Raw genomic sequence first — 24,318 nt, 5'->3', positions numbered from 1 at the left:
TGCAGGAGGCATCTGTACAGGCATGCAATGCGGTGAGGGAGAGAGTTGTTCATTAATAGGATTAAATGCTAAGGCTAATGGTATAAACCGAGACACAGGATGTGTCAGGTATGTGACGGGCACAGTGCGGGGTAAGTTTTAGAAGAGGAGGGGGGTTCGGCAGTGGGGGTAGAGGTTGTTATTGTCATGGATTACTCACTGCCACTTGATCTGCCTATTGCAGTAATCCCCTATCTAAGCTCTGCAGGAAGGCAAAAACACACAGGAGTTATGTTGCACCAATGGAAATGTCTTGAAAACATCTCTTTGTAAGCTCATGGATGGGGCTTATTGACATTTTTGCCTCTGTCCTTGCTATTCACTGCCTGTGGTGATCCATCTTGAATTAGCCAGTCATGATAGCACTCCCTCTGACCCAAGAATCCAATTATACGACCAGCAATCTCTGTTTTGTTTTCACATTCCTCCCCTCTCCGCCACTGTATCTCCTCATAAAGAGTTTATAGTGTTTTGATTTGATGTAGAGCTTGATGGGATATGGCCATGGTTGACTGGCCAGGGGTGTGGGGCCTTGGGAGCTGTAGTTCAGTGATGGAGAAGTCCGTGGGGAACTCATCAGACAGTGCTCTTCAAAAGGATGCACGGTTCCAGTCCCACTTCAGCAGTAACAGGAGATTGAATTCATCAGCTCATTATCAAGCCTCAGATTAGTCACGTATTTTGAATCAGTTGAGTTGGTGGGGTGGAACAAATGACCCTTTAGGAGCAAGGCTGCAGAGTGCTTTTTAAGTCCATTACTTTACTCTTTGCCCTTTGCAACAGTGCAGCTGCAACTGTCCATCTTAAACAGTCAACAGCTGGAAAGTGTTCCCAAGATGCTGTACAGAAACACCAGCTGGGACTCAGATCAGAGCATGTCAAGGCACACTGGCCAGCAGTAGGTTTCAGTCATGGTAAAATACGACTACCAGTGATCCCTGATGCAACACGAACATAATTCCCACACATTTTGACCTTTTCAACAAAGCCTGAGGCAATCGTGTTGACTTTGTGCATGTGGGCGCATGTGCAATAGGCAACGCCGAGGTAATAAATGTGGGAGTCAGGCCTGCTGTGGCTGCAGGTGTAGGCCTGCTGTAGGACACAAGACTGCTGCAGTGTGGAGCAGAACGTAGCCATTCAAAGGAGACGTCTGCGGTCTATGTCCCTTCCTACCCCACACCACCCGCCATCCCTCCCACCATCACCACTGATGTCAGAAAAACCTGCTTTCTTCCCAGAGGAGAGTGAGGCTGCTAGAATCGCCACGGCAACCCCCCCTTCTCTGACAAAACCCCCCTCTCCATGGTCACCAAAGAGAAAGCCGGAAAGCGAGGGAGAGAGGGAGAAATTGTGCAGAATGGGGAGGGGGATGTAAGTAAATGAACCGCGCCTGGAGAAGAAAGGTTCTTTTAGAGTCCTTTCCTTGCCACATATGGGCTTGCTCCCACACGCAAGAGGGAAAGGGAGAGAGAGAGATACCGGTTGTTATAGAGTGACAACAGGTGGTCTAATGTAGTCGCACAATTACATCTATTCCAGCGCATGTCTGAGTAGGAACTTTTCAATCACTTCTGTTATAATTTATTCCTGTGCAAGGGAGAGACATGGATCGCCCCGAGGCTTGCCAGGGAATCCAGGCTGTTCTGATGCTTTATATTGTGTAGCTGCTGGTTAAACTCATAAACCTACTGGAACATGTGGGGATGGCATAGTGCTTGTTAAAGAAATAAATACTGTCAGAAAAGTTAGAAAAATCACGACTTTCTTCATGGTTCATACATGCTTCAAACATGATTTGTGTATGAAGGAAACTGCTGAGTTCTACTGTATTCTACCAAGGATGCTTTAAATGTGGTCTCTAAGTTCAAGTGTGTGCTGCTTCAAATGTCTTATCTTAGGCAAATTAAAGCTCTTTATCAATAGAAATGAATATTTAACAGCTCTTTATATGCTGATTACTGGTCAAGAGGTTGTGTATGTTACTGCAGTCCTGAAGATGCTCACTGTGCCTGATGACATACATCATTTTGTTACCTTGGAAAAATACATGTTTATAAGCTCCCACATCCCCGATGTTCACACTCTCCATGGTTGTGCTCACTTAGCATGTTGACCCAGGCTGCTCTGGAAATGATTGCTCCACTGCTCTCAGACCGGCCCACTTGGCATTCATAGAAGGCATCATCTTCCAGTTGGGCTTTCTCAATCTGAAGATGATACTGTGCTGGAAAAGAGAGGAAAAGATTAATTATCTGTGTGACACACTGGGCCTAATGCAGAAACATTCTCTTAAATTTCAATCATATTCTCTCTTAATTTTAAGTAAGAGAAGTCATCTCTAGATGCACAAAATCGTGCTAACCACTCAAATCTACTTTTACCCAGGTGTGCTCAATTATATATCCCATTTAATCCTAAATTACCTTTTAGCACAGGTAACGTCCCCTAAACACTATATAAGCACAAATTTTGTGTGTGCAAATATTCTGGCACATGCTCAAGAATTGGAGAGATGCCAGCAAAAAGGAGTGTAAGAAGAAGAAGAAGTTCTGCAGATGTGAAATAAATGTTATTAACCTGAAAATAAACGTGTTTTTCACAGACAGACAGAGTTGGTACTGGCATTACAGGAAAATAAAAAACCTAGTAATGGAGAAACATTTGTCATGCTGTAAATATCGTGTCAGCAGCAGTGGTGGAGGAATTATTCAGGTCCTTTACTTAAGTAAAAGTACAAAACCACATTCTGAAAATACTGTGTTTGTAAAAGTACTGCACTGAAAATATTCCATAAGTGAAGATATTCAAGTACAATCAGGAAAATGTTTTTAAATATTTAAAGCAAAAGTACTAAATGGAGAAAAAATTAAATCAAGTTCATGAATAAAAACAATTAAAATAAGTAAAGGAGAAGCAGCATGTCCTCACATTTAAGAAGCTGGAACCATAAAATGTTTTTGCATGAAAAATGACTCACAGGAAAATCAAAATACTCTAAACTAATAATCCAGCCGTCTTACTTTTTCATTGTGCCGTAGAGAAATTCTCTGAATATTTTTTGGTCTTCTCTCATTTGTGCTTGCCTGTGGTTGTTGAGTCATCAGCTCACAAGAATGTCCGTACACCTGGCATAATAATACAGCAAACTGGCCAAAATGTTTCAATAGTACATAAATGTTAGCTGAGTGCTTCACAGTGATTTAGCACTAGCTAGCTCACATGATTTCACAAGCATTCATGGGTGTTGTTGTTTTTTTTTTATTAATAGGCCAATATATGTATGCTAATATTCTTTTTTTATGTTCTCCCAATTTAAAAATTAAATTTCCTTGTTACCGTTGGATCAATGGTAACAGTGCTCTTGACAATTTATAAAACTTAACAAAAATAAGAGAAAATTTGTCTGTATATTGCCTCCTGCCCTTTATATAGGAATACTGATGTCCATCTATCCATTATCTTCTGCCTATACGGAGCCAGGCTGCGAGGTCAGTGAGGCATTCCAAACGCCCTTCTCACCAGCAGCATTTTCCAGGACCTTATGCAGGACCCTGAGGCGTTCCCAGGCCAGATGAGCTATATTATCCCTCCAGTGTGTTCTGGGTCTACCAGGGGCCGCCTACCAGATGGACGTGCCTGGAAAACCTGTAAGAGGAGGCACCCAGGAGGCACCCTGATCAGCTGCCCGAACCACCTCAGCTGGCCCCTTTCCATGCAAAGGAGGATAGATAACATCAGGATGTGCTAATAATCACAAAGAATAAGAGCTAATTTGGTTTTCTTGTTCAATCTCTACTGAATATCACACTCGCTGTTCAGAGTTGTTGCATGTATATCGATAAGTATCTCCTGCAGGCCCAATTTCTTCTGTGTTGATTTCAGAGTGTCTGAATTATAGGCAATTTTCAACTTGGGAAATGGGAAAATTAACAATAAAAGCAATTTGTACAATGACAGTCTGGCATTTCAATTCAGTATGGTAATATGCTCCACTACTGACGTTTGGGTATTTGATTTGATTATAAATAGACTATTTTTGTATTGCTGTAAAATGGAAACATCTCACTTGCTGAGAACCTCCCGCTGCAGGCATTTCCATTGACATGCAAGTGGTTGTCTAAACTCATAGCAGAGGCATTTTGTTTCAGAATGACTTTCCAGCATGGTAAATGAAATCCAATCCCAGATTCACAACGCCGACCGAATAAACTGTCTATTAATTGATGCCAGGCAGAGTCCTTCTTTCTGTATCTCTCTTCTGATAGTCTGGCATGCCAGCGGGGCTTGATTTGTTTGATGCATTGCCATAACCTGTGGGGATTAGATGATGTTCAGTGTTGGTTTTCCAGCTCCTGATTCTCTGGCTCACAGCCTACTAACGTGCAAAATAGTATCTTGGTCTGACAACCACCCAGGCCTAAAAATGCATGTGTCAAGTAAGCTGGCAAGATAATTAACACCAACCAGAAGCAATTTTCACACCTAACTTATCATTGAGTGCAGAGAGAGAGAGAGACATTGAAGTTATTAATCGTATTCCTCTTTCCTGGAATTACTCACAAATATTGCAATCAAGTTGCAGAGAATGTGTATTTATGGCTGGGGAGATGGCTGTTGGCTGCAATGCGATTTGCTTATTTGTCCATTACTCTGTATTTATTTCAGCTCGGGCCTTTAAAATTGGGGGATACAGTATATCTATATAGCCATTATGCAAGGGTAGGAGTATTCTCCCCTATGCAAATCTACATTTGTGTTTTGGCCCTAAAGCTCAAAACCATAGATTGTATAAAAATAATGTAGCAAGCATGACGTCACCCGGTGGTTTATGGACTACCGCCTGAAGCCTCGAGTTTGGCATTTAGGCCATTGCCATCTTGGATTTTTTGGTCCAGAAGTGACCGTCTCAGGACATGAGAGTGGAGCGGTGGAGGAGTGGGGGACATCTCTGACTTATAAGCTGGGGTTCCATCGGAGTTTTGTAATATTTTAACTAAATAGCAAACAAATCTGCAAAAAAGCCAATTTTTGTGCTTTTCCATCCTCTACTATTATAAAATACTGTGAGTTGGTTCATCAGGATAAGCGGTAGGTGCCGCTAATTCTCCAGTCAGGAGCCATTATTGAAGAAGGAAGAGCGCCAGTCACACTTCAAATGAATGTATAATAATGGAGAGCACATCGGACAATGGAAAAAAAATATTAACTACAACTACTACAACTCTATCCATGCTCTTGGAGGAGTTCTGGTAACAGCCCTATTGCATAAAAACAAGAGTTTAAAAAGCCATACAGAGTTGAGGAAGAGATCTTATAGCAGCTTATGCAATGAAGGCATGTCATGGCTTCATGCCATCATTCATTTGAGATTTTTTTCAAAATTTTGGCATTTTCAATCACTTTTTGTGTGCAAATTGAAAAAACATTAAAAAAAAAAAAAAGGTGGGTGGGAACCATAGACTGTATAAATAATTGATGTAGCTTTAGTGACATCACCAGTTGGTTTGTGTTCTGCTGTTTTGGACGCCTTGACTTTGGCATTACGGCCATTGTTTTTGGAGTTGTGCAGTAGCGAGGAGAGGATCTGCCTCACAGACAGCCTGTCACTCAAGTGGCACTACCCTTAAATATGCTGAACTTCAAGCCTTAAGAAAATGTAAATGAGTCATAAAAAAAATTTAGACAGTTGTCATAGATAATAAAATAAGCTATAGAGACCAAAACCTTTTTTGTACCAGGATTTACATGTTTATTTCTGCTGTAAAGTTGGGCAATTTTAGCGGGGGGGGGGGGGGCCTATAGGAATTCATTATTATTTATTCTCCATTTTCAGAGCCAGCCTCCAGTGGCCATTTGATGAAATACAGTTTTTTTTTGGGAAGTTGTCCCCTGATGGAAACGCTGTAAAGTTATGTGTTTTAACATGGGGGTCTATGGGGACTGACTGGCTTTTGACAGGCAGCCTCAAGCGGCCATTAAAACCATTGCAGTTTTTGTCAAGTCTGCACTGCATTCATTTTTTAACATCATATGTTGTCACTTGCTCGAAATACATATTTTTACATAATTTGAAAAAGTTAGTCCCAACTGATGTGGAATGAGAAAAAGGAAACTAGTATCAATTATTGATCTCTGACAATCTTTTTACATCGTTCAGTCAGCTGAACATAATAAGCAATAAAGTTTTGTTAGTTTTGTTATTTGAAAATCACACAGCATGTTTCAGAAAACATGCCCAGCTTCAAAGCGCCACTCATCCTTTCAGAAAGGTTATATATCTTTATGTGTTTAGTGCTACTGCTGTATGTGACAGGTGTCTATGCAGTGTTTATGTGTGACAGGTGTGAACTAACTGAAGGGTCTTAATCACATCTGTTTCTGGCGCTGTTCAGCATGACTGTCTAAGGAATAAAGAGTATTTTTGCATGCTAACATGCCTAGAATATATGATATATATATAATATAACTTGATTAAAAAGCACTCATATCACCAATATATCGCAAACTATTAATATTCACGTGTGATTTCGGTTCATAACTTCATAAATGCTTGATGTTAGTTAGGTAATTAGATAAGAAAAATATAAGACACTTGCAGTACATGTGATGTCATGTGAACACAAATGTTTGTAATTAAATTTTGCCTGATTGGCTGGCTGCATGCCATGCACTATAATCAAATTACACCTTGTGGACCAATCACTGAAAATAAAACTAACTTAATGCTTTGGTGCCTTGAACAAGCTGTTTTATCTGTTCTTCTGTGTGTTTGTCTTTACAATGCACATTGTTGCGCACAGATGCATGAAATCCTAGATCTAGGCTCGTGTCCATACACATTAACATTATTGCTTCCGCTTGGTGAACTAAGGGTGCTACATCTACTGTAAGTGTATGTTGAAATCAACGCTGGCCTCTCCTCTTTCAGTGAACGTGTGATTTCAGGCTTTTTTAAGCATCAATAAACATCACTGATGGTGACAATCAGTGAAAACTGGTGGAGTATCAAGTGCAGTCAAGTGCCATCTTAAATGATTTTCGCTCTTTCGGTGCAGTGTAAAGTGATTGCATACATCAGTCTGCAGTTTCTTTTCCTGGTAAAGTGTGAGTGTATGTTGGACAGCTTGTGTTTGTGGCCCATGTGTTTATGTGTATACATATTTATTTTGTAGTTGTTGAGGTAAAGAGGTGCAATTTTTTTTGCTCCTAACCCTGTACTTGCTGTCATGCCTACTGTTTGCTCCCTGACAACCACTCAATGAACACACAACATTATAGTGTTATAAAGTCTTGGTGTTAATAAGCATTGACAACGTATGGATGGGCATCTATGCAGTGTTTATGTATCGTTGGCGGTCTCCCACACTGTGCAACAGTGAAGTGCGGCTTGTCTAGTTGCGGGCTGATCAGGAACAGATGCTCTTCTCTTACACGGGATTGCCTTCTAATTGGCTATTACTTTTTATAGACTGTGTTGCAGATTCTGCAATGCACTTTATTCCCTGCCACATTTCACTGATTTGCTGACACTCTGCTGTTTTAATTTTTTTTGGTCTTAACATGTGAGTGACAGTGAGGGGGATGTGTGAGAGGCTGTTGACAATAACATCACCTCGGTCCCAGATGCTCCCTGTATAGAGAGCCAATGCGCCATAAGGCTCCTGTAATGTCTGTGTTGCTTTATTACAGCTTTGAAGCCATAGCAACAACATCATCTCATTTACTTTAAGAGTAACCAACATCGAGCTGCACTGGTTCCTGAACTATGTGTCACGAGAACATAAAGAAGTACGCAGGATCAATCTAATGCTGACAGCATGTTATTGTGTTACTTTCTTTAGTGCGTCTCCATGTACCCTCTCCACATCTGACATCATGTTCTAGTCAACACAGTGGCTTAGCTTTACCTTGACCGGTGTTATTTCGTCTTATTCAACTCATCTGGATAGTCTTGAGAGTTTTTATTCTTTGCCAAACCCATAAAATGCAAGCCTCGTTCAACCATGGGCAATTCATGCTGACTAATTCTGATGCCTTTTTAGTGGTGCTTTTATCACCCAAGTTCATTTATTTAGCTTGAATAAGTCCATCAAAGCCCAACAGGCCATAGACCTTTTTCCGTGAGTATCTCTGTTTACCTCTCTGGGGGTTTCCAATCATGCTGTAGCGTGGAAAGCCTGGCAGGCTCCTCTGTGGTCCCAGGAGGAGTCCATCTTTCACCCACTGCACAGTCCCCGAGGCCCGCAGCACCTCACACCTCAACACAGCTGTGGCTCCCATCCGCACAGTGAGGTTCCTGGGCTCCGACCTGAAGGCCTGCTGGGCCTGTGTGCCTGGGGACATGAAAAGAGGAGGAGAAAAGGAGTTGGGGGGGTGGGGTGGAAGAGCAGGGTAGGGGTGTGATGGGATTTAATGTAAAGAGGTGGAGAAGAACAAGGGCTGTGTATGTGTGAGGAAGTAAAAAGAATAGAGGGAGCATGGCATAAACATACACCGCAGGGATGCAGTCTTATGGTCTTTTGTCTGAGAAGGCACCCTATTGTGCCTGGCCACATTATTCATCCTGGCATATGTTTTATTGATGGGAAACTGCACAGTGATACGGCCCTGAAAATGAGTCAATAAAGTAATTACTGCGAATTAAATCCCCCCTCGGCCATGCAGATAGGGTATTGGGTGGAGGGAAAAAGCATGGGGTATCAGAGACCTCGTTCACCTGCGGTTTTTCTTCAATGTCGATGTCCCACCAGCTAATTCCTCCTGGGAAGAGTAATGATTATCACTTTAATCCCCCTTGTTTGTCATGGGTGGGGTTGGCCATCCTTCAGCCAGGCTCTTAGGTGACATTCTGTGGTGCAGTGCACTTGAGTCAGGAAGGTAACCTTAAAACAGGCCACCCATGAGCCTCTAACACTGGGGCTAGGATTATATTATTATAATGCATAAGGATGTTTGAATAAATTCAGTTCAAGGAGCCAAACGCAAACTCCAATTAATGCCTAATATCTAAGCGTGACTCTCGTTTAAACAATGCCCCACAGAGAAGCCAGCCCGATTCCGCTGGGCTGTTTGAATCTTGACCTTCATTGAAGCAATGACCAAGTTGTTTGTGAAGTGCATGCTCTGTTGCGTCTGACAACATGAGTGAGAGGCAGAGCTCTCAGATCAAGGCTGAACCAGTCACCTCACGTCAAATATGAAGGGCAAGATTGGCCATTACAGAGGATGCATACAAACAACCAAACACAGGAGCACATTTGCATACAGTTTACATAAATGAATACTCAACAGCACCTTCTCCAATAGTTTTACTGAATTATTCTGAGACAAAGAAATACCAAATACCACATCAAAATGTAGCGATAAGACTTCTCAAGTGCTACAGTCAGAGCATGTAACTTTTAAATGTAAAAGTAGCACAATCTTGCCTTTACAAGATGAATTTAGAGGTTTTGCCACTTAAGCTTTAGCCTAAAGTATTTAATAGTGTAAGACAGTAAATAGGAAATAATATTGTGGGATGTGTTTTCTATAATAGTGACCTGTCAGTCACGTGCCATAGATGAGGGATTGAATTAAGAGTTCTAAAAGGTGGAGAAAAGGAGTTTTTTGTGAGGAAAAATGTTGGTGCTGTTGTTGGATGTATAAAGAGGACTGGGTACAGGAAGAGCACCTGTATTTGAAGATAAGATTATGTTTTTTTTCATAGTGGCCAAAAGGTGCAAGTACAACTTCTGGGTCTGTCACATGATAACATTAGCCTGGTAAAAAACCATCCTGATGACCTGAGCTAAACACTGTTTCACTCTCTGTATCAGTCTGGACTCTCTGCGGCCCCTAACACTTTCAGTGGGCGGTAGTACAAATGTTAAGCTCACACCATCAGGATGGTCCTAACAGGCTATGATAACATCAGGCCCCTTAAAAAACATGTTCCCTTAGATTCTGAAAAAGACATCTGTAAATCAGCAGCTTTTTTGTTCTTTTTTTTTTTTAATCAACTCAGTGTAAGTTTATACCCGAAGACTAGCTTTGCTTTTGGCTTTATGCTCCACTGAGCAACTTTTATAGAAAGACAAGGCTCCGCCTCAAACACTGTATCCAGTTCTATTTAAACATCCATGCAATGTATGGAAACGGACGTATGATATGAACAACCGTTCATATGATACTTTAAGAAAAATAACCATACAATAGGATGAATAGCTTTGTCAGGTTATGAAATTCACGGTACGTTATGTACTTAATTTTATTCTTCATACTACCTCATTCTTAACGACCATCAGAACATTGGTCAAATGATCGCAGCCTTCACGATTACGTGGGTTATGCATGAATTCTGGTCTATTATTTTACGTGTGTATATGTACAAACAGTGCATGAGATCAGCATGATCCTGTCAAGTTGTATTTATGTTACAGTAAGTTCCATAAATACTTTTCTTCACTCCCATGGTTTTCTGTTGTTTAACAGAAGAAAAGTGAACCAAGAGCTGAGGAACATTTTTATTTTTATCGGAAGTAATACAACACAACAAACTAGTTTCAGTGTTTTAGTTAGCTAACTCATGGTAGCTAGTTTTAGCCAATGTAAGCTTTAGATACTTGCTGTATAGCTGCTATTTCACTGACAGAAGGCTCTTCTCTACTTTTTACTGGTATGCTATATTTTAGCACAAGTTAATTCCTCACCATGTTTGTTGTTTCCTGCCTGTGGTCCCCCTCCGCCACTTACTCCTCTCTCATTCAGGCTGCCTAATGATGATGTCTGTCTCTTTAAACTAACTGAGTCAGTTGAAATTAGGGGGGGAATTTAATGTGCCAATATCATCAGTGGCCATTATCCTGCATTTTGTCACTTGTGACCAGAGTTGAGCTAAGGTTTGGGTGTTAATTATTCTTTTCTTTCTAATTCTCTGTTTGTTGCTCACTTAGACTGTCCCCTTTTACATTACAAGTATATGACGCATTGTTGATTTAGAAATATTTATTACTACAAGTGGACCCGTTGAATGAACTGGCTGATGCACATGTGCACAGGTATTTGATTTGAGTGTACCAGTAAGCCGTGCCGGTACACAGGGTGCCAAAGCTGCAGCACCTAAATGGAATGCAGCCATCATTAATTAATGTTATTAATTACACCTGTGCTTTCCTGCTATGACCTGTCAAAACTTGTCGTGAAATATTAATTTCCATTCTTTATTCAAGAGCAGATGTCTACAATTACATATGCATGCAGTTTCTCAAACCTGATTTCTATGTTCAGTTTTACTTTTAAATGTAGAGATATTTTCTTTATTTTGTTTAGGAACAGCAAGTTCTTCTCTTGCTACAGCATGGACCTCTTATACCATACATACACATATAGTACTAAAGGTTTCTTTTAATGCAGATTTTTTATTTACAGCTATACTTTTCCTCCTCCATCATAAGATAGCAGTATATATATATTAGACCATGTTGTCCATTATATTACCACATCACTTAAGGTTATGTTTAGTCCTTGAACTAAAGGCCATTGTGGTAATCACCATGGAAACTAGTCAGGAGATATTATGTACATAACACCCAGTAGCAAAAGTGAAATTACGTTGGTTTTATTTATTTTCTGCTTAGACTAGTCAATGCTGGAGGTGAGATTAGGAGGGACATGCTGTGTATAAAACCTGCCTCGGATAACACGCACAGCACCATACTGCTCGCATCGGACAGATTTGCTTTGAGCTAAACTGTGCTAAACATCAACCCTGGAAGAAAAGTCACTGTGGTCACATGGAGTAACCCAATTGGACATACTAAAGTTTAGGCAGTATTCAGATTAAGCTATTTGCATGAAACAATAATACCCTGAGAGTTCCCTCTGTTACCAGAAATAAATTGGTCAATAAAATGTTTTTTTTTTCTACCAGTTTATAGGAAGAATGATCCCCTAGCAAAAGAGAGTGAAAAAGATGAAGCTGCTAGTTTTCTATTTGACTAAGCAATAACAACAGAGGAGGGTAACAAAGATTATATTAATAGTCCATCCTGTTCACCACTTTAATTTGCCAGCTGATGCCTGATTTGCTCAGATGCTGAAAAAAAACTGTGAAAGGAAAAGCATGTATAGTAAGCCCATTAGTTCTGCAGTAAACGTGGTAACCTAGACAAGATTTTCACACATTAATGGGTAAGTATAAGATTAACCTGGTTAGTCTAACTGACTTACATTCACAGCAAATGCCTCACTGCAAACCTATGCGACTCCAGAAGGCAACTCATACACATGGACACACAGTGGCTATTATATTGCCGTGAAAATTCATTTAAGGCTTCAGTAAAGTCAAGGTTTTCTCTGCTCAGCTGAATGGCCTGAACACGGATGGGACTTGAAAAGGCCACAGTTACTGTAATGATAGCTCCATGGTGACATTTGATTCTCTTACCCCAGATGAAGCAGAGAAAGGGTAGAGCCGAGGAAGACACAATCCATGCTGACAAGAAGTCCATTTCACCACTGACACCTGACCTTCCACAGTCCTGGAACCAATGAAAAGAAGAATGACATGAAATATACAAAACATAAACTCCATGTACCATACAAGACTGATTAAGTAGGCGTATGTTTTTAAAAGACATGTGCATTAAGTTCATTTTCAAGGTTTGCCTCTAAGTAAACAAAATCGACAGTGTGTTATCAGTTTACTGTTTACTTTGTCAGAAGCTATTGAGACTTGATGCTAAACACATGACTATAACACCACTGCAGCAGACTCTTAAAACCAATCAGTTTCTCAACCAATTAGTCCATTAATCCGGCATCAGCATTCACTAACAACATGAAAAACTTTAAAAAGACAAAAGGCAAGTTAAAGGTTTTTATAATGGTCTAATCACAATTTCAGTGGTACATACGGAATCAGTTTCACAAGCATGGTGTCGTTAATTTGTGTATTTTATAGAAGTTTGTGTTTGAGTGGTTTAGTTTGTTCAGCTAGTTTTAGTCTTGTGATGAGTCACAAGGACATTTTAACATTTGAATTTGTGATTAGCTGCTATGAAGACCTCTGTGGCTGCTTTTGGCATTTTTCATTGCGTCTCTTAGCACAGTAATTCAGGATCAGCTGAGAGAGTGAAGAACAAAGCAGATATGATCTCTTGTCCTGATACGGCGCAAACAAAACCTTTCAAGTCTCTGCAAGTTGATTTTTGCACAGCACTTAAATTAATGGAAAGCAATGGCTAAATGGAAATCATGAAATGTCTTCAAAGGCATAGGCATAGAAATTGCTATATAACATCACTAAAAAAAACAACAACACTACATCACTAATGTAAATGATAAAATGTGTGGTAAATACAAAGTGTCCTGTCCTGAAACATAGCATTGTGGGTTTAAAAAAAAAAAGAAGCTTAAATTAACCTCTGTTTACAAGTAGTGTTAATGTTGGAAGAGACACTGACCACATTTACTTGCACAGAATATTGCAGACATCATAACTACTAAGCTGTTTACATGGCTAAGAGAAATGAAAAAGAAACAACATTCCAATTTATTAATTAATTATATTTTTTATGATAAATAGTTTAATTATTAAATTATTATAGTTATGAACTATGATTATAAACTCATATTGAGTTAAAATAAAAAAAAAAAATCACTAGTAGGCCCTATTTCTGTTTACTTGCAGCCATACATACAAGGTACCCTAACATGTTGCTTATCACAAAATATGGTGTAAGTGACCCTCACTACGTTTACATGAGTGACACATTCTAAATTTTCTACTTGTTCCAAAAAGACAACATTCCTACTCCTCATTCCTCGTTTATATAGGTAATAAAAATAATTTTTTAAAAATTCTCTATATGAATTAATTATATTTATAACTATATTATGAATAGTTAGAAATGATCATTGTTAACTTAAATTAAGTTAAAATGTAAAAATATTCCACTAACAGGCCCTATCCGCTTTTAGATGAAGCCATGCATACTCGTTCAAGTGTTCAACCGTGTGAACACAGCCTCACTTATTCATTCCTACCATCTTCTTGAAAAGTTCGGCATTGTGATATTTGCACATATACAAACAACTGTTTGTATCTAACTCTTTCACAATATTTATAAGTACTTATGTTTCTCCCTCAGACCAGAAATGCAGATTTTTCTTTTGGATGTGTTTCTATACCACAGTTCATGTATGTGTATAAACAACTGGATACAGCATTGAAGGCAGGGCCCCATTATTCCATGACAGTTGTTCAAAAAGTTCCACTGCCATGGCAAATTACTTGGATGATGCTCATTTGCTCAGGAGAACTCTGACTCCTGTCATTTCCATGTAAGTCTGCGGGAAAAAGTCCTTTTCGGCCACAAAGCGGTTGTAATTTCACTGTTGGGCCACTAAGAAAACTGGCTTCAAAGCCTGGTACACTTCCTGGGGGCCTCCGCTAAGTCTTGCAAACTGTTTATTGTGTATCCATGACAACATACAGACTGTAAACAGGCAACAGACAATGTGTCAATGTGTCATCATGTGTCAGATGCATGTTCCGAATATGCTTTATACAAATAACACTTTTAAAACCCACATAATAACTATGAACACTTCCCAAACATTTGTCAAGAGTTTTAGGGGCTTGACAATATTATGAGAGCAGCATATCTTATGAACAGTTGCAATAATATCTGCTAGTTTGATAAACTATACCTTAACATTAGATGAGTAATATTTTGTTGTTTCGGCATGACAACTTGTATGCGTCTGTCATGGTCCTTTAACAATGTCATGTCAAAACTTCTGTCAATATCAACTGTGCATTTGGTTTTTGCAGGTCATTTCCCATGGGAACATGCAAACAGATGTCAGGATAATGCCATTGTTGTGAATGGATCCCAGGGACAGTTTGGAATTAGGTCTGTAGGCCGTGCTGTGGGACTGTGCCCATTGCATCCAATACTCTTTCTTATTTGACCTGGAAGAGCCCTCTGTGGATTTTAAGTCAGTTTGTAATCACTTCAATTTATCTGCTGCAGGAGTGGAACAAATAATAGTGATTTACTTAATTGAAAACTAAATATTTTCTCATCTGAATAGACAAAATGAATTGAAGGCAACAGCTCTTTGACGCATCTCCCCTCAGTCGATTAGTTGCACTTCAACAGGCTTTGATAAGAATTAACTCACACTCAATTATTTTTTTCGTTCTCAAAACATTTGTGTATTTCAGAGCCCCCAGTATACTCTTTGAACACACAAGGGCAATTACTTCCCTCTTCAATGAATAGAAATTCTTTTCGGAGGTTAAAAGTGCCCATCTTCTCTATTTCTCTGTTTTTTTTAACGCCTCATGGAGGTAAACAAAATGACAATCATTATCTCCTGCCTAATGCAGACATTTCTTCTCATATGCATGGCAATTTAAAGTTACCCATCTCTTGATAACAAGCACAGGATTTCTTTCATTTGTCTGCAGTACAATGGAAACAGACAGAACTTCATCTCCTCCGTTGGGTTTCAGAGCTCAGGTACAGCAGGTTTTCCCTGTGAGGAGAAGTGTTTGTCCAATACAGAAAGGTTACCACTGGCCTCATGAGTCATCATTTTCATTGGGACTCACCCACCGCCTGCCTGACACCCGCACATTCCCATTACCTAGTCAAACAACCTCCTTAATTGCTTTAAAAATGCAGCCAGTCAAGAGAATATTAATTCCCTGATACACGTCTGTTTTCTTTGCATGAAAAATCTGGGATGTTGTAGCACTTGTGGAATACCTCTGATATGGCATTTAACGGTTGCTTAAAATGTAACATTAGATAAATACCAGGCTGAATGGCAATTTAATCTGTCTTCAAATATAAGAAAGGACCCATATTTTTTTTTTACTACAGCAGCACTCATTGCCACAGTTTTTTCTGACCTTGTTCTTCACCAGCTTCTTACAAATGCAAATTAGAAAGTTTGATTTGAAATTTGATTCGCTTTCAGAGACAGGACTGCCACTCTCCCCGCAAGGGCATTAGAAGTAGCTGAACCATTCAGCGTGACCCCGACAGGTAGATTTTTAATGGCGTCTTTCATAACATCATCAAACGACTCAATACACTCAATCCTAGACCAATTTAACGTGAAACCCCATGAAATCAGTCAATGTGCAGAAAATGAAGTTTCAACCCCCGTGCAGCCATCCAATTCAGATGTGGTCCTACATCTTAATACCAACCTAACTTCTTACCAATCTCACAAGCTGCCTGTGGCTCCAATTACTGTAGCTTATAGAGGCTGCGTTGTGAACCATCACTGCTTTAACACTGAACTGCTGATAGATGTTTCTAAAAGATACAGATTAGATTATCAGCAGATTGTAATCGCAACCGAATCATTGATTGTGCATAAAACACAGCATTCTTAAAGCAGTGTGATAAAGACCTAACTGGATGTGCTAAACACAGACAGATTAGACGTCAGCCTCAAGGACAGACAGGCTGCATCTTGGTCCAGCAGCTTGACGTGTCCAGTGCAAATTCAAGGCACTCAAAGAAACCCAAGATAGGTGTTTGGCTGCTTTGTCTCCACTCCCTTCAGCTCAAAGTGTTCCAAGTTTACTGGATTACTCTGACTTCGCTACACACACTCACACACCTGCTCTCCCCAGGAAAAAAGTTGAGAGACAGAGAGGCAAAACCTTCTTTCAACCTCCACTAACTCAAGCACATCTGTCTGCCTAGGGTGCACAGAGAGAAAGAGAGCGAGGCAGGCAGGCAGACACACAGAGAGGGGGTACCTCCTTCTTAAAAAAAAAAAAAAAAGCCAAGAATCTTTGAATAGGTGTGTGGATTTGCATGAGAGAAAGAGAGCTGTGCTTACCTGTTGAGTGACGCCGAGGCTCAGGAGCGTCTTTTTGTCTTCCTGATCTACAGATGGCTCTCTGAACACGAGTGAGCAACGGAGATGTTAAAGAATGCCAATGGGACTCCCCCTTCTCTCGCTCCTTAGTCTAAGACAGAGGCACACAGATAAAGAGAGGGAGAGAGGCAGTAGCAGAGACTGAAGAATGAATGAAGGTGTGCATATGAGGAGTGTTGGTGGCAGCGGTTACAGGGGGGTCATCCAAACGGGAGAATAAATGTCAAGAAATAATAACAATGTCATGGCTCCAGCAAGGCTTCAGAGCAGTCTTTAATACTTCTAAGGCCACGGAGTAACAAAATGACCATTTAAAAAGTTGTTGGACCTCTTGTTTCAGCAGAATTGAATAAATAACTATAAAAGCGTAATAAAGTTGCAGCGAGCCAGCAATAAGAGCAGAGGAACATGCCTGTAGTTTCTTTCTATTCAGCCTCTCTGCGGAGTATTCATGGATCCCATAATTTAGCATTTCACTGTACTGGGTTGGAAGGAGCAGTGCAGCCCTCAAAGATACAGATGCAACATGGATGTCTTCACAGCTGCTAGTTTGTAACATTTATGCTCATACATAATGAATGGAATAGAGAGTATCCACATAACTGTATTTCCTATAGTGAACACTCCTGGGGTGATCTGCACGGCTGCAGAGATGGAGACAGGCCAAAGAATTCACTTTCAACAGTGGGATATTTGATTTTTTTCTTTCTGAATATTGCCCCCCCCCCCCTTGTCAATTATATACTTCCAACTGAATGGTGGCTGGAGAATACCGCCATTTGCTCAGTGGAACATACTGAAAGCTCCTCTAGCAAGACAACTTAAAGGTCATGTTTATTTTCCACGTACATGTATTTTTCATTTGATTTGCTGATAGTCCACGCTTGTGCTGTGGCTCGGTGTTGACTATATGGACAAGCTATTTGCTCTGTATAAACAAAGGCAGTTATACTGCTGCATCTGTTGTTCCACTATGGGTCAGCCATGCAGTAATGATACACCGATCGCTGTCTGGGAGAGGACGCTAAGAAACTCCCACATTTGCACAGCAGGCAATAAAGAAAAAATGATAATGACACAGCATAGTGGCACAAATTCAAGGACTGTGACCGTATGTTGTGCATGCTGCACAGTGCCAGTGTCCGGTGTAATTCTGCGTGATTGTCTTTGCGTATAGGCGGTGAGTGGGTGTGTGTGGCCCAGATGTTAGCAGCTGGGCTGTGTAGTCGGAGCCGGCCCCACAGACAGTCATTAAGCCCAGCAGCCCAGGGCTGGAAGGTTAATTCCCCCGCCTGGAGGGGTATGTAGGTGGGAGGCAGGAGGAAAGGAGGGAGGGAGGGAGGTAGAGGATGAGGAGGAGAGGCGGCGGGTGGGGAGGGGAGGGGAGAGCAATGGGAGGCGAGGGGGCTGTGAAGCTCAGCACTCAGTTCACACAAACAGCACTGTCAGCAAGAGTGGAGCCGCTCCACTGCCAGACGAAGGAAGAGGAGGGAGAGAGCTGGGGCCTGACAGAGAGGTGGTGAGGGAGGGAGGGAGATGGACAGAGGACCTGAAGATGAATGGCGAGAGGGGAAAAGCAGGGAAGAGGAGGGAAATACAGTAAGAGGGTAAAAAGAATTCATGTCAGGAGGTTGGACAGGCAGAGGGTGAGATGAAGGGGACACGAACGAGCAAGGTAATGGAGCGCAAGAAACGGATGGAGGAAGGAGACAGAAAGATACTGTAAAATGGGCTGTGGAGTGATGAATAGAAAGACGAGGGAGGGGCAGGGGAAGGGGGGGGGGCTGACATGAAGAGTTGTTTTGAAAACCAACAGGAAGTCTACTGACTCAGACCAGTGCAGCAGGGAAAGCAAGGAGGAAGATTAATCAAAGAAAGCAATAAGCACTACGGTGGAAAGCAACACAATATGTGGAAGAGGGAAAGATAGGGTCATGTCCGGGAGATTGATTCAGAAAAGTGGAGTAGGAGTGAGACTGCATGCAATATTTTTTTGTGTGTGTGTTTGAGTTCCTGTGTGTGCCTGTGGGTGTGTGCAGCACTTGTGTGGAATGTGCATGGTATAAGAGGCGTGCTTAAATCATTCAGATAGCCATTAGCAATGTGGCAGCTCAGATGCTGTCACTTGTCAAATTAAGAAAAAAAAAAAAAAAAAACTTAATTATGAAATGAATTTGACAGCTTGGAGTCAGTAGCTAACAGTTCACACAGGCAGAGATATTCAACACCCCATATGCAATCCACACCAAGATGAGGAGGATTTAACTAGTTCGACAGAGTTGTTAATTTAATGAAAAAAGGGCCTTCGTAACCCTTCAAGACTTCTAAGGGCTCTTGACAAAAGCCTGCAAAATTATCTTTGCGCGTTGAGCTGGAGGGTATTACATCCACACTGTGAGCCTCAACATTAACCGCAGCCATCTGACCTGATGATCTGATTGGAGCCCCGGCTTCTGTTGCCTGCCACAGTACAGCTGCCATATCAGTGATGCTTCTGTGTTCTAAATCTGTAGACAAGGTCAACATGTTTTTTTTTTCCCCTGGCCAATCTGGCTCCCAGTCGACCACAGGAGGAGAAGATTTAACAGGCAGCCGCAGACTGAGAACTTGCATCATCAGAAACCAGCAACAACAATTAAAGGCATCGCTTAAAATAACAGTAGCAAACAAAGATAAGAGAACTTTCAAAAGTCTGACAGCATAGATAGTTGCCTAATCCCCTTCACGAGCACTTTCTTTCTTCAAAAGTCTGCTATAGTGATGAGGTCTGAATGGGGACGTGAACCTCGTCCCACTGCTGGCAACTTTTGCAAGGAAAGATTCTCAACTTGCAGTGCTTTGGGTGACCTGTAGACCGAGTGATGCCGGAGCATGTGGACGGACATGTATCGGGGTTAAGACGGATTTGGAAAAACCCAATTAAAAACACCGACACACTCTTTGCTGTTCCCTTTCAATCCCCATACTTGTGTCCCTATGCATGTTGGCAGCATCATGGAGTTCAGAGCTATATGTGTGCAAATGTGTGTGTGTGTGTGTGTGTGTGTGCGTGTGTGTTTGTCAGGATGGATGGAAAGGCTTGAGACAACCAGCTGTGGTGTCCAGATTGGGGAGGGATTATTTCCCAAATCTCCCCCATTTACCTCAGCTGCCTAACAAGCTCCTACATAACCATGTTAATTCACTGATATTGCGACTCTGATTCCGCTGTTAATAACAAACAAACACTGTCGACCAATCAAGTGAGATCTCGTTGATGAGGTTTTATGCAGATCTTTGTCTAGGTGAAGCACAACATTAGGAGGCTTACTGAGCGAGTGTATTAGATAAAATCTTCATCAGACTAATAAACAGCATTAGATACGGCTATGTAACTGATGACTGTATGACGCTAATTTAATTGCAGTAACATTTAGATAGACAGTAAAAATAAATATCACTAAGTTGCTTCACACCTGGGCTAAGGAAGAAGCACAAGCTAAGAGGGTACCAGACTTTTTCGGGAAACTCTTTATCTAACAGATATCTGTGTGAAGTCATGAGGTCAGAGGCTGGACAGGATCGCTGAAACAATATTATTAGGTCACTGAGGAGAAGAGGAGCCGGGTCAGATAATAAGACTCAATCCGGCTGAGTGAAAATGCACGGGAGGGAAAGTGCTGACGCCTCTCTCACTCTCGCTCATCCAATTCCCAGCGCTTTACTCTGTGCCGCTGATATTCATGCCGAGCTGTCTGTCCACGGGCCACAAACTTTAACGTTCGCCGTCTCTGCCGCCCCATCTATCACCCCAGCTGTGGTGATGGACGAATGGGGAGCAAAGCAGGGAACACGGCGGTGGGTGTGAAGGGAGGGTGGAACAGACATGAGGGGACAATATTGAAATTTGAGGTCAGAAAAGACAATTGTTGTATCCACTCTTGTGTGTCCCATTCGCTCATTCAGAGCCACCTCATCCATGTACAATAATAGATGCGCAAACATATGTGCATGGACGCACACACACTGATAAACCCACACACACACACACACACACACACACACACACAGACACACAGACACACAGACACACACACACACACACACACACACACACACACCAGAGCATCCTATCACAAGCAATTCAATATAAAGATACACAGAGCTCAGGCAATAACCTGATCCTGGTGAGAGATGTTATAGGCTTTGACAGGCGGGGCTGAGCCACACAGCCCAGGCTGTTCTCCCAGTGTCAGTAACAAAACAGAAGGATTAGAGGATGAAACTGAGCTAAATCTGGCCGAGCTAAAAATGGGGGCAAAAACAAGGCATGGAAAGAAGCTATACTGAATGGATCCAAGGCAAGCCTTTAACAAAAGCTATTAAGCAATAAAAGGCCACTTTAATAACAAAACCCTTGTGTTCCATTATTTATGTTCTGCTGTCCAGAAACACACCCACATACACCGCACACACAAATGTGTACACCCCCTACAAACATCATCACACTTCTACATCTTCTATGAAATAATATCCATGACTGGAGTCATTTTTTTCTCCCAACCATTAACAATAACCCTCACCACTATAACTGTAAGAATAGTGAACAGAGGTCAGTGGAAATGTTCCTCTTCACCTCTACCTCAAAGTATTGGTATTACCAGAGAGGTGAAGATTTTGCAATTTCCACCTCAGGAGAATGAGATTCTTTCTTATTACTGAAGAAGGTCACGCAGTGAGGTTTTCACTGCAGTGATTCAATGATTCAGTTTAGATTATTATTGTGATAATTACCAAGCAAGGATTCCTGCTGGAGTACTGTCACTTCAACCTGACACCCAAGGCAAAGCTTCTTTGAAGACACACTTTCAGTTCAGTACACATAATGTATTGAATAGACAATATGTCTTAAATTGAGAGCCACAACTCAGAATTTTCATCTAGGGATCAGATCTTCTAACACTTAGCCAGGTATTTTCTTAAAAATGCTGTGGTTGTTGAGGTGAGATGATATTTGCTGTTTTATTATAAAGTGTCACTGTGTTTGTTACTGTAAATGCTTCTGCTTTGTGTAGTGTGAAGCTTCCGGAGTGGACTGTAGCAAAAAAGCAAGAATTTGAAACAAACTAAACTTGATTTATTGCTTAAATGGCTGAATTTACCAAAAGAACCACATTACTTCAATATTTAAAGGAATACAACACCCACAAAATGACCATTTGTAAATCAAGTAGTTATGCTCTGTGACCTTGAATTTGTGAAGAAACTTTTTGTCACGATTCCACAGTAAATGCCCAACATACTGATTCACTGATTGACTGGGTTTAACAGCAAAACTATATCAACACATCCATTTCCAAACCTTCACAAAACTCATGCAGTATAATCAAAGTCCAATCTATCCTGCCGTATGCTCAGTACTTCCCAAACACATACATTTACAATAAAAAAACCTCAGTATTGGAGTCTGACTAGGTATAAGTAAGTTTCACTTTCAGTTCAGTTTTAAGTAGTAATTTTTTTGCGAAAATGCATTTTCTTGAGAAGTACTGAGCATACGTCTGGATAAATTAGACTTTGATTACTTAGTATTATAGTTTAGTTCTGTATTATATGTTACCCATCTTCAATGGAGGCACAGGAGGACAAAAAGTTTTCTTCAGGGCTTAAAGGTAACAGGACATGACTTACTGATATACAAATTGTCATTTTGTGGGTAAAGTATTCCTTAAAGAAATGGTCCATCTATTTCCCCGTAGCTGTGAGAGAAAACAAACTTTGTTGACTAATCGTCACACTAAACTGACCAACTTTTAGCATAAAAGTCAATATGCTAATACAGATTGACCTACATATTACCTGTTGCAGACTACATAACAATGTTGCGTTATAAGCCACAGAAATGCCCATTTAAACTCTAATGATCTATTTCAGTCTCAAATGTTTATCATACAACAAGTAGTTCCGACCAAGCAATCTGATTGGTTCACAAAACATTAAGAACATGCTCAAATCTGCATAACAGCACACCTGCCTCAGCAGAAGATTACTCCACCATCTCTGAATCATGGCTCCAGGAATCATGATATTATTACCACATCAATGCCAGTAGGGGTCAAGCACATGTGTAATATCACTGCCACAATAATGATAATTAAAACTATGTAGTTGTAAATACAGCTGACCAAATGCAAAGTAACAGCCAACTCATTAATGGTGTAAACTGTAAACTAAAACAAAGACGACATTAATCCGCATAAACCACCATGTTCTGAACAGATACATTAGAAACACTGACAAAAAGTGACGTGTGTGTGTGTGTGTGTATGACCAGAAAACAGCAAACTTATCAGTTAACTAAAAACCACTCAGTCCAGATCTAGGCATGATGGGAAATATAGAGTGATTGGGACCACAGTGAAACGTGAAAGGCTAAACGGCATCAAGAAAAAGAATATTTCGTTAGATAACATGTTGTGAATTTTGGAAATGATGATAACTCTTTCCCTTTTCAATAATTTTGCTCTTGAGTTATTAAACGTTTGTCATCCTCTGGCATCCTCCATCAGCTGTGCCATGACACAGAGCAACTAGCTTCAAAATACAGGTAAAGATTGTAGATGTAATCGCTAAATATGGAAAAGGATTTTTTGTCCGCAGATATCTTAGTCGTAACCAAACTGAGCAAGCTAAGCATTTCTGTGTTTATCTCGGGTGTGTTTATTTCGGTTGGGAAAGCCCATGATCTGTTGAAAGTATATGCACAAGATGGCCAGCAGACTTAAGACGGACGAGAAAATGTGTCCACTGCTCAGTCATTACCAAGATCCGACCTACTTGCTGGAGTAGTAAACCATGTTTCATTTCATATAGGATTCGACTGACTTGATTGTTTTCCAGTAATTAGTCAGACTCCGTGTATTTCCATGGAAACAGAGATAACAGTTGCAAAAAGCTTTTTATTTAGAGAGCTAACTGCCCCAAAACATGAACACATTTTGATTACACGTTTATTTTGTTGGTAATAGTTGTACAATTGCAATATTACACGAGAGAGTGTACTTTAACGCCATTTGAGCACTTCAGTGATGCTTGCCGACCTCGGCACAAGTGTTATATTGCTTAATGAAACACCTCTATTTCGTTTGGGGTTTTTTGTGTCACAGCAAAAATCTTAAATCATAACACTATCACATCACTTTTTAACGGTGGATCCGAAACTGGCCTCTTGCAAAACTGATCAGAGGCCAGAAATGACCTCACTTCACAAACATGTCCTCATTCTGAAAGGCTCAAACTGGTTCTCACAGGGATAGAAGTACAAGAGCACACAGACATTAAAAAACACACCCAATCAAGCCCAAATACACCTCTGCCAACAGATGGGCTTATGGCTTTGTTGAG

General features: G+C 40.8%; 1 protein-coding gene across 1 annotated transcript in view; it reads right to left on the bottom strand.

The window, feature by feature from the left end:
- The window catches only part of nphs1 (NPHS1 adhesion molecule, nephrin), an 81,377-nt gene that overhangs the window by 35,967 nt on the left and 21,092 nt on the right, over positions 1–24,318 (bottom strand). The window contains exons 3-6 of the mRNA XM_088084130.1: positions 16,897–17,026; positions 12,470–12,563; positions 8,181–8,375; positions 2,144–2,266 (exon numbers count right to left, since the gene is read on the bottom strand). Of these exons, the coding sequence (XP_087940256.1) occupies positions 2,144–2,266; positions 8,181–8,375; positions 12,470–12,533 (382 nt within the window). The 5' untranslated portion in view covers positions 12,534–12,563; positions 16,897–17,026. The remainder of the gene's footprint in view (positions 1–2,143; positions 2,267–8,180; positions 8,376–12,469; positions 12,564–16,896; positions 17,027–24,318) is intronic.

This window comes from Plectropomus leopardus, chromosome 11 (genome assembly GCF_026936395.1).
Source record: "Plectropomus leopardus strain MGB_pleo_1.0 chromosome 11, ASM2693639v1, whole genome shotgun sequence".
Lineage (NCBI taxonomy): Eukaryota > Metazoa > Chordata > Actinopteri > Perciformes > Serranidae > Plectropomus > Plectropomus leopardus.
Note: the sequence above shows the minus strand (reverse complement) of the source record. Positions and strands in the feature narration are given on the sequence as shown.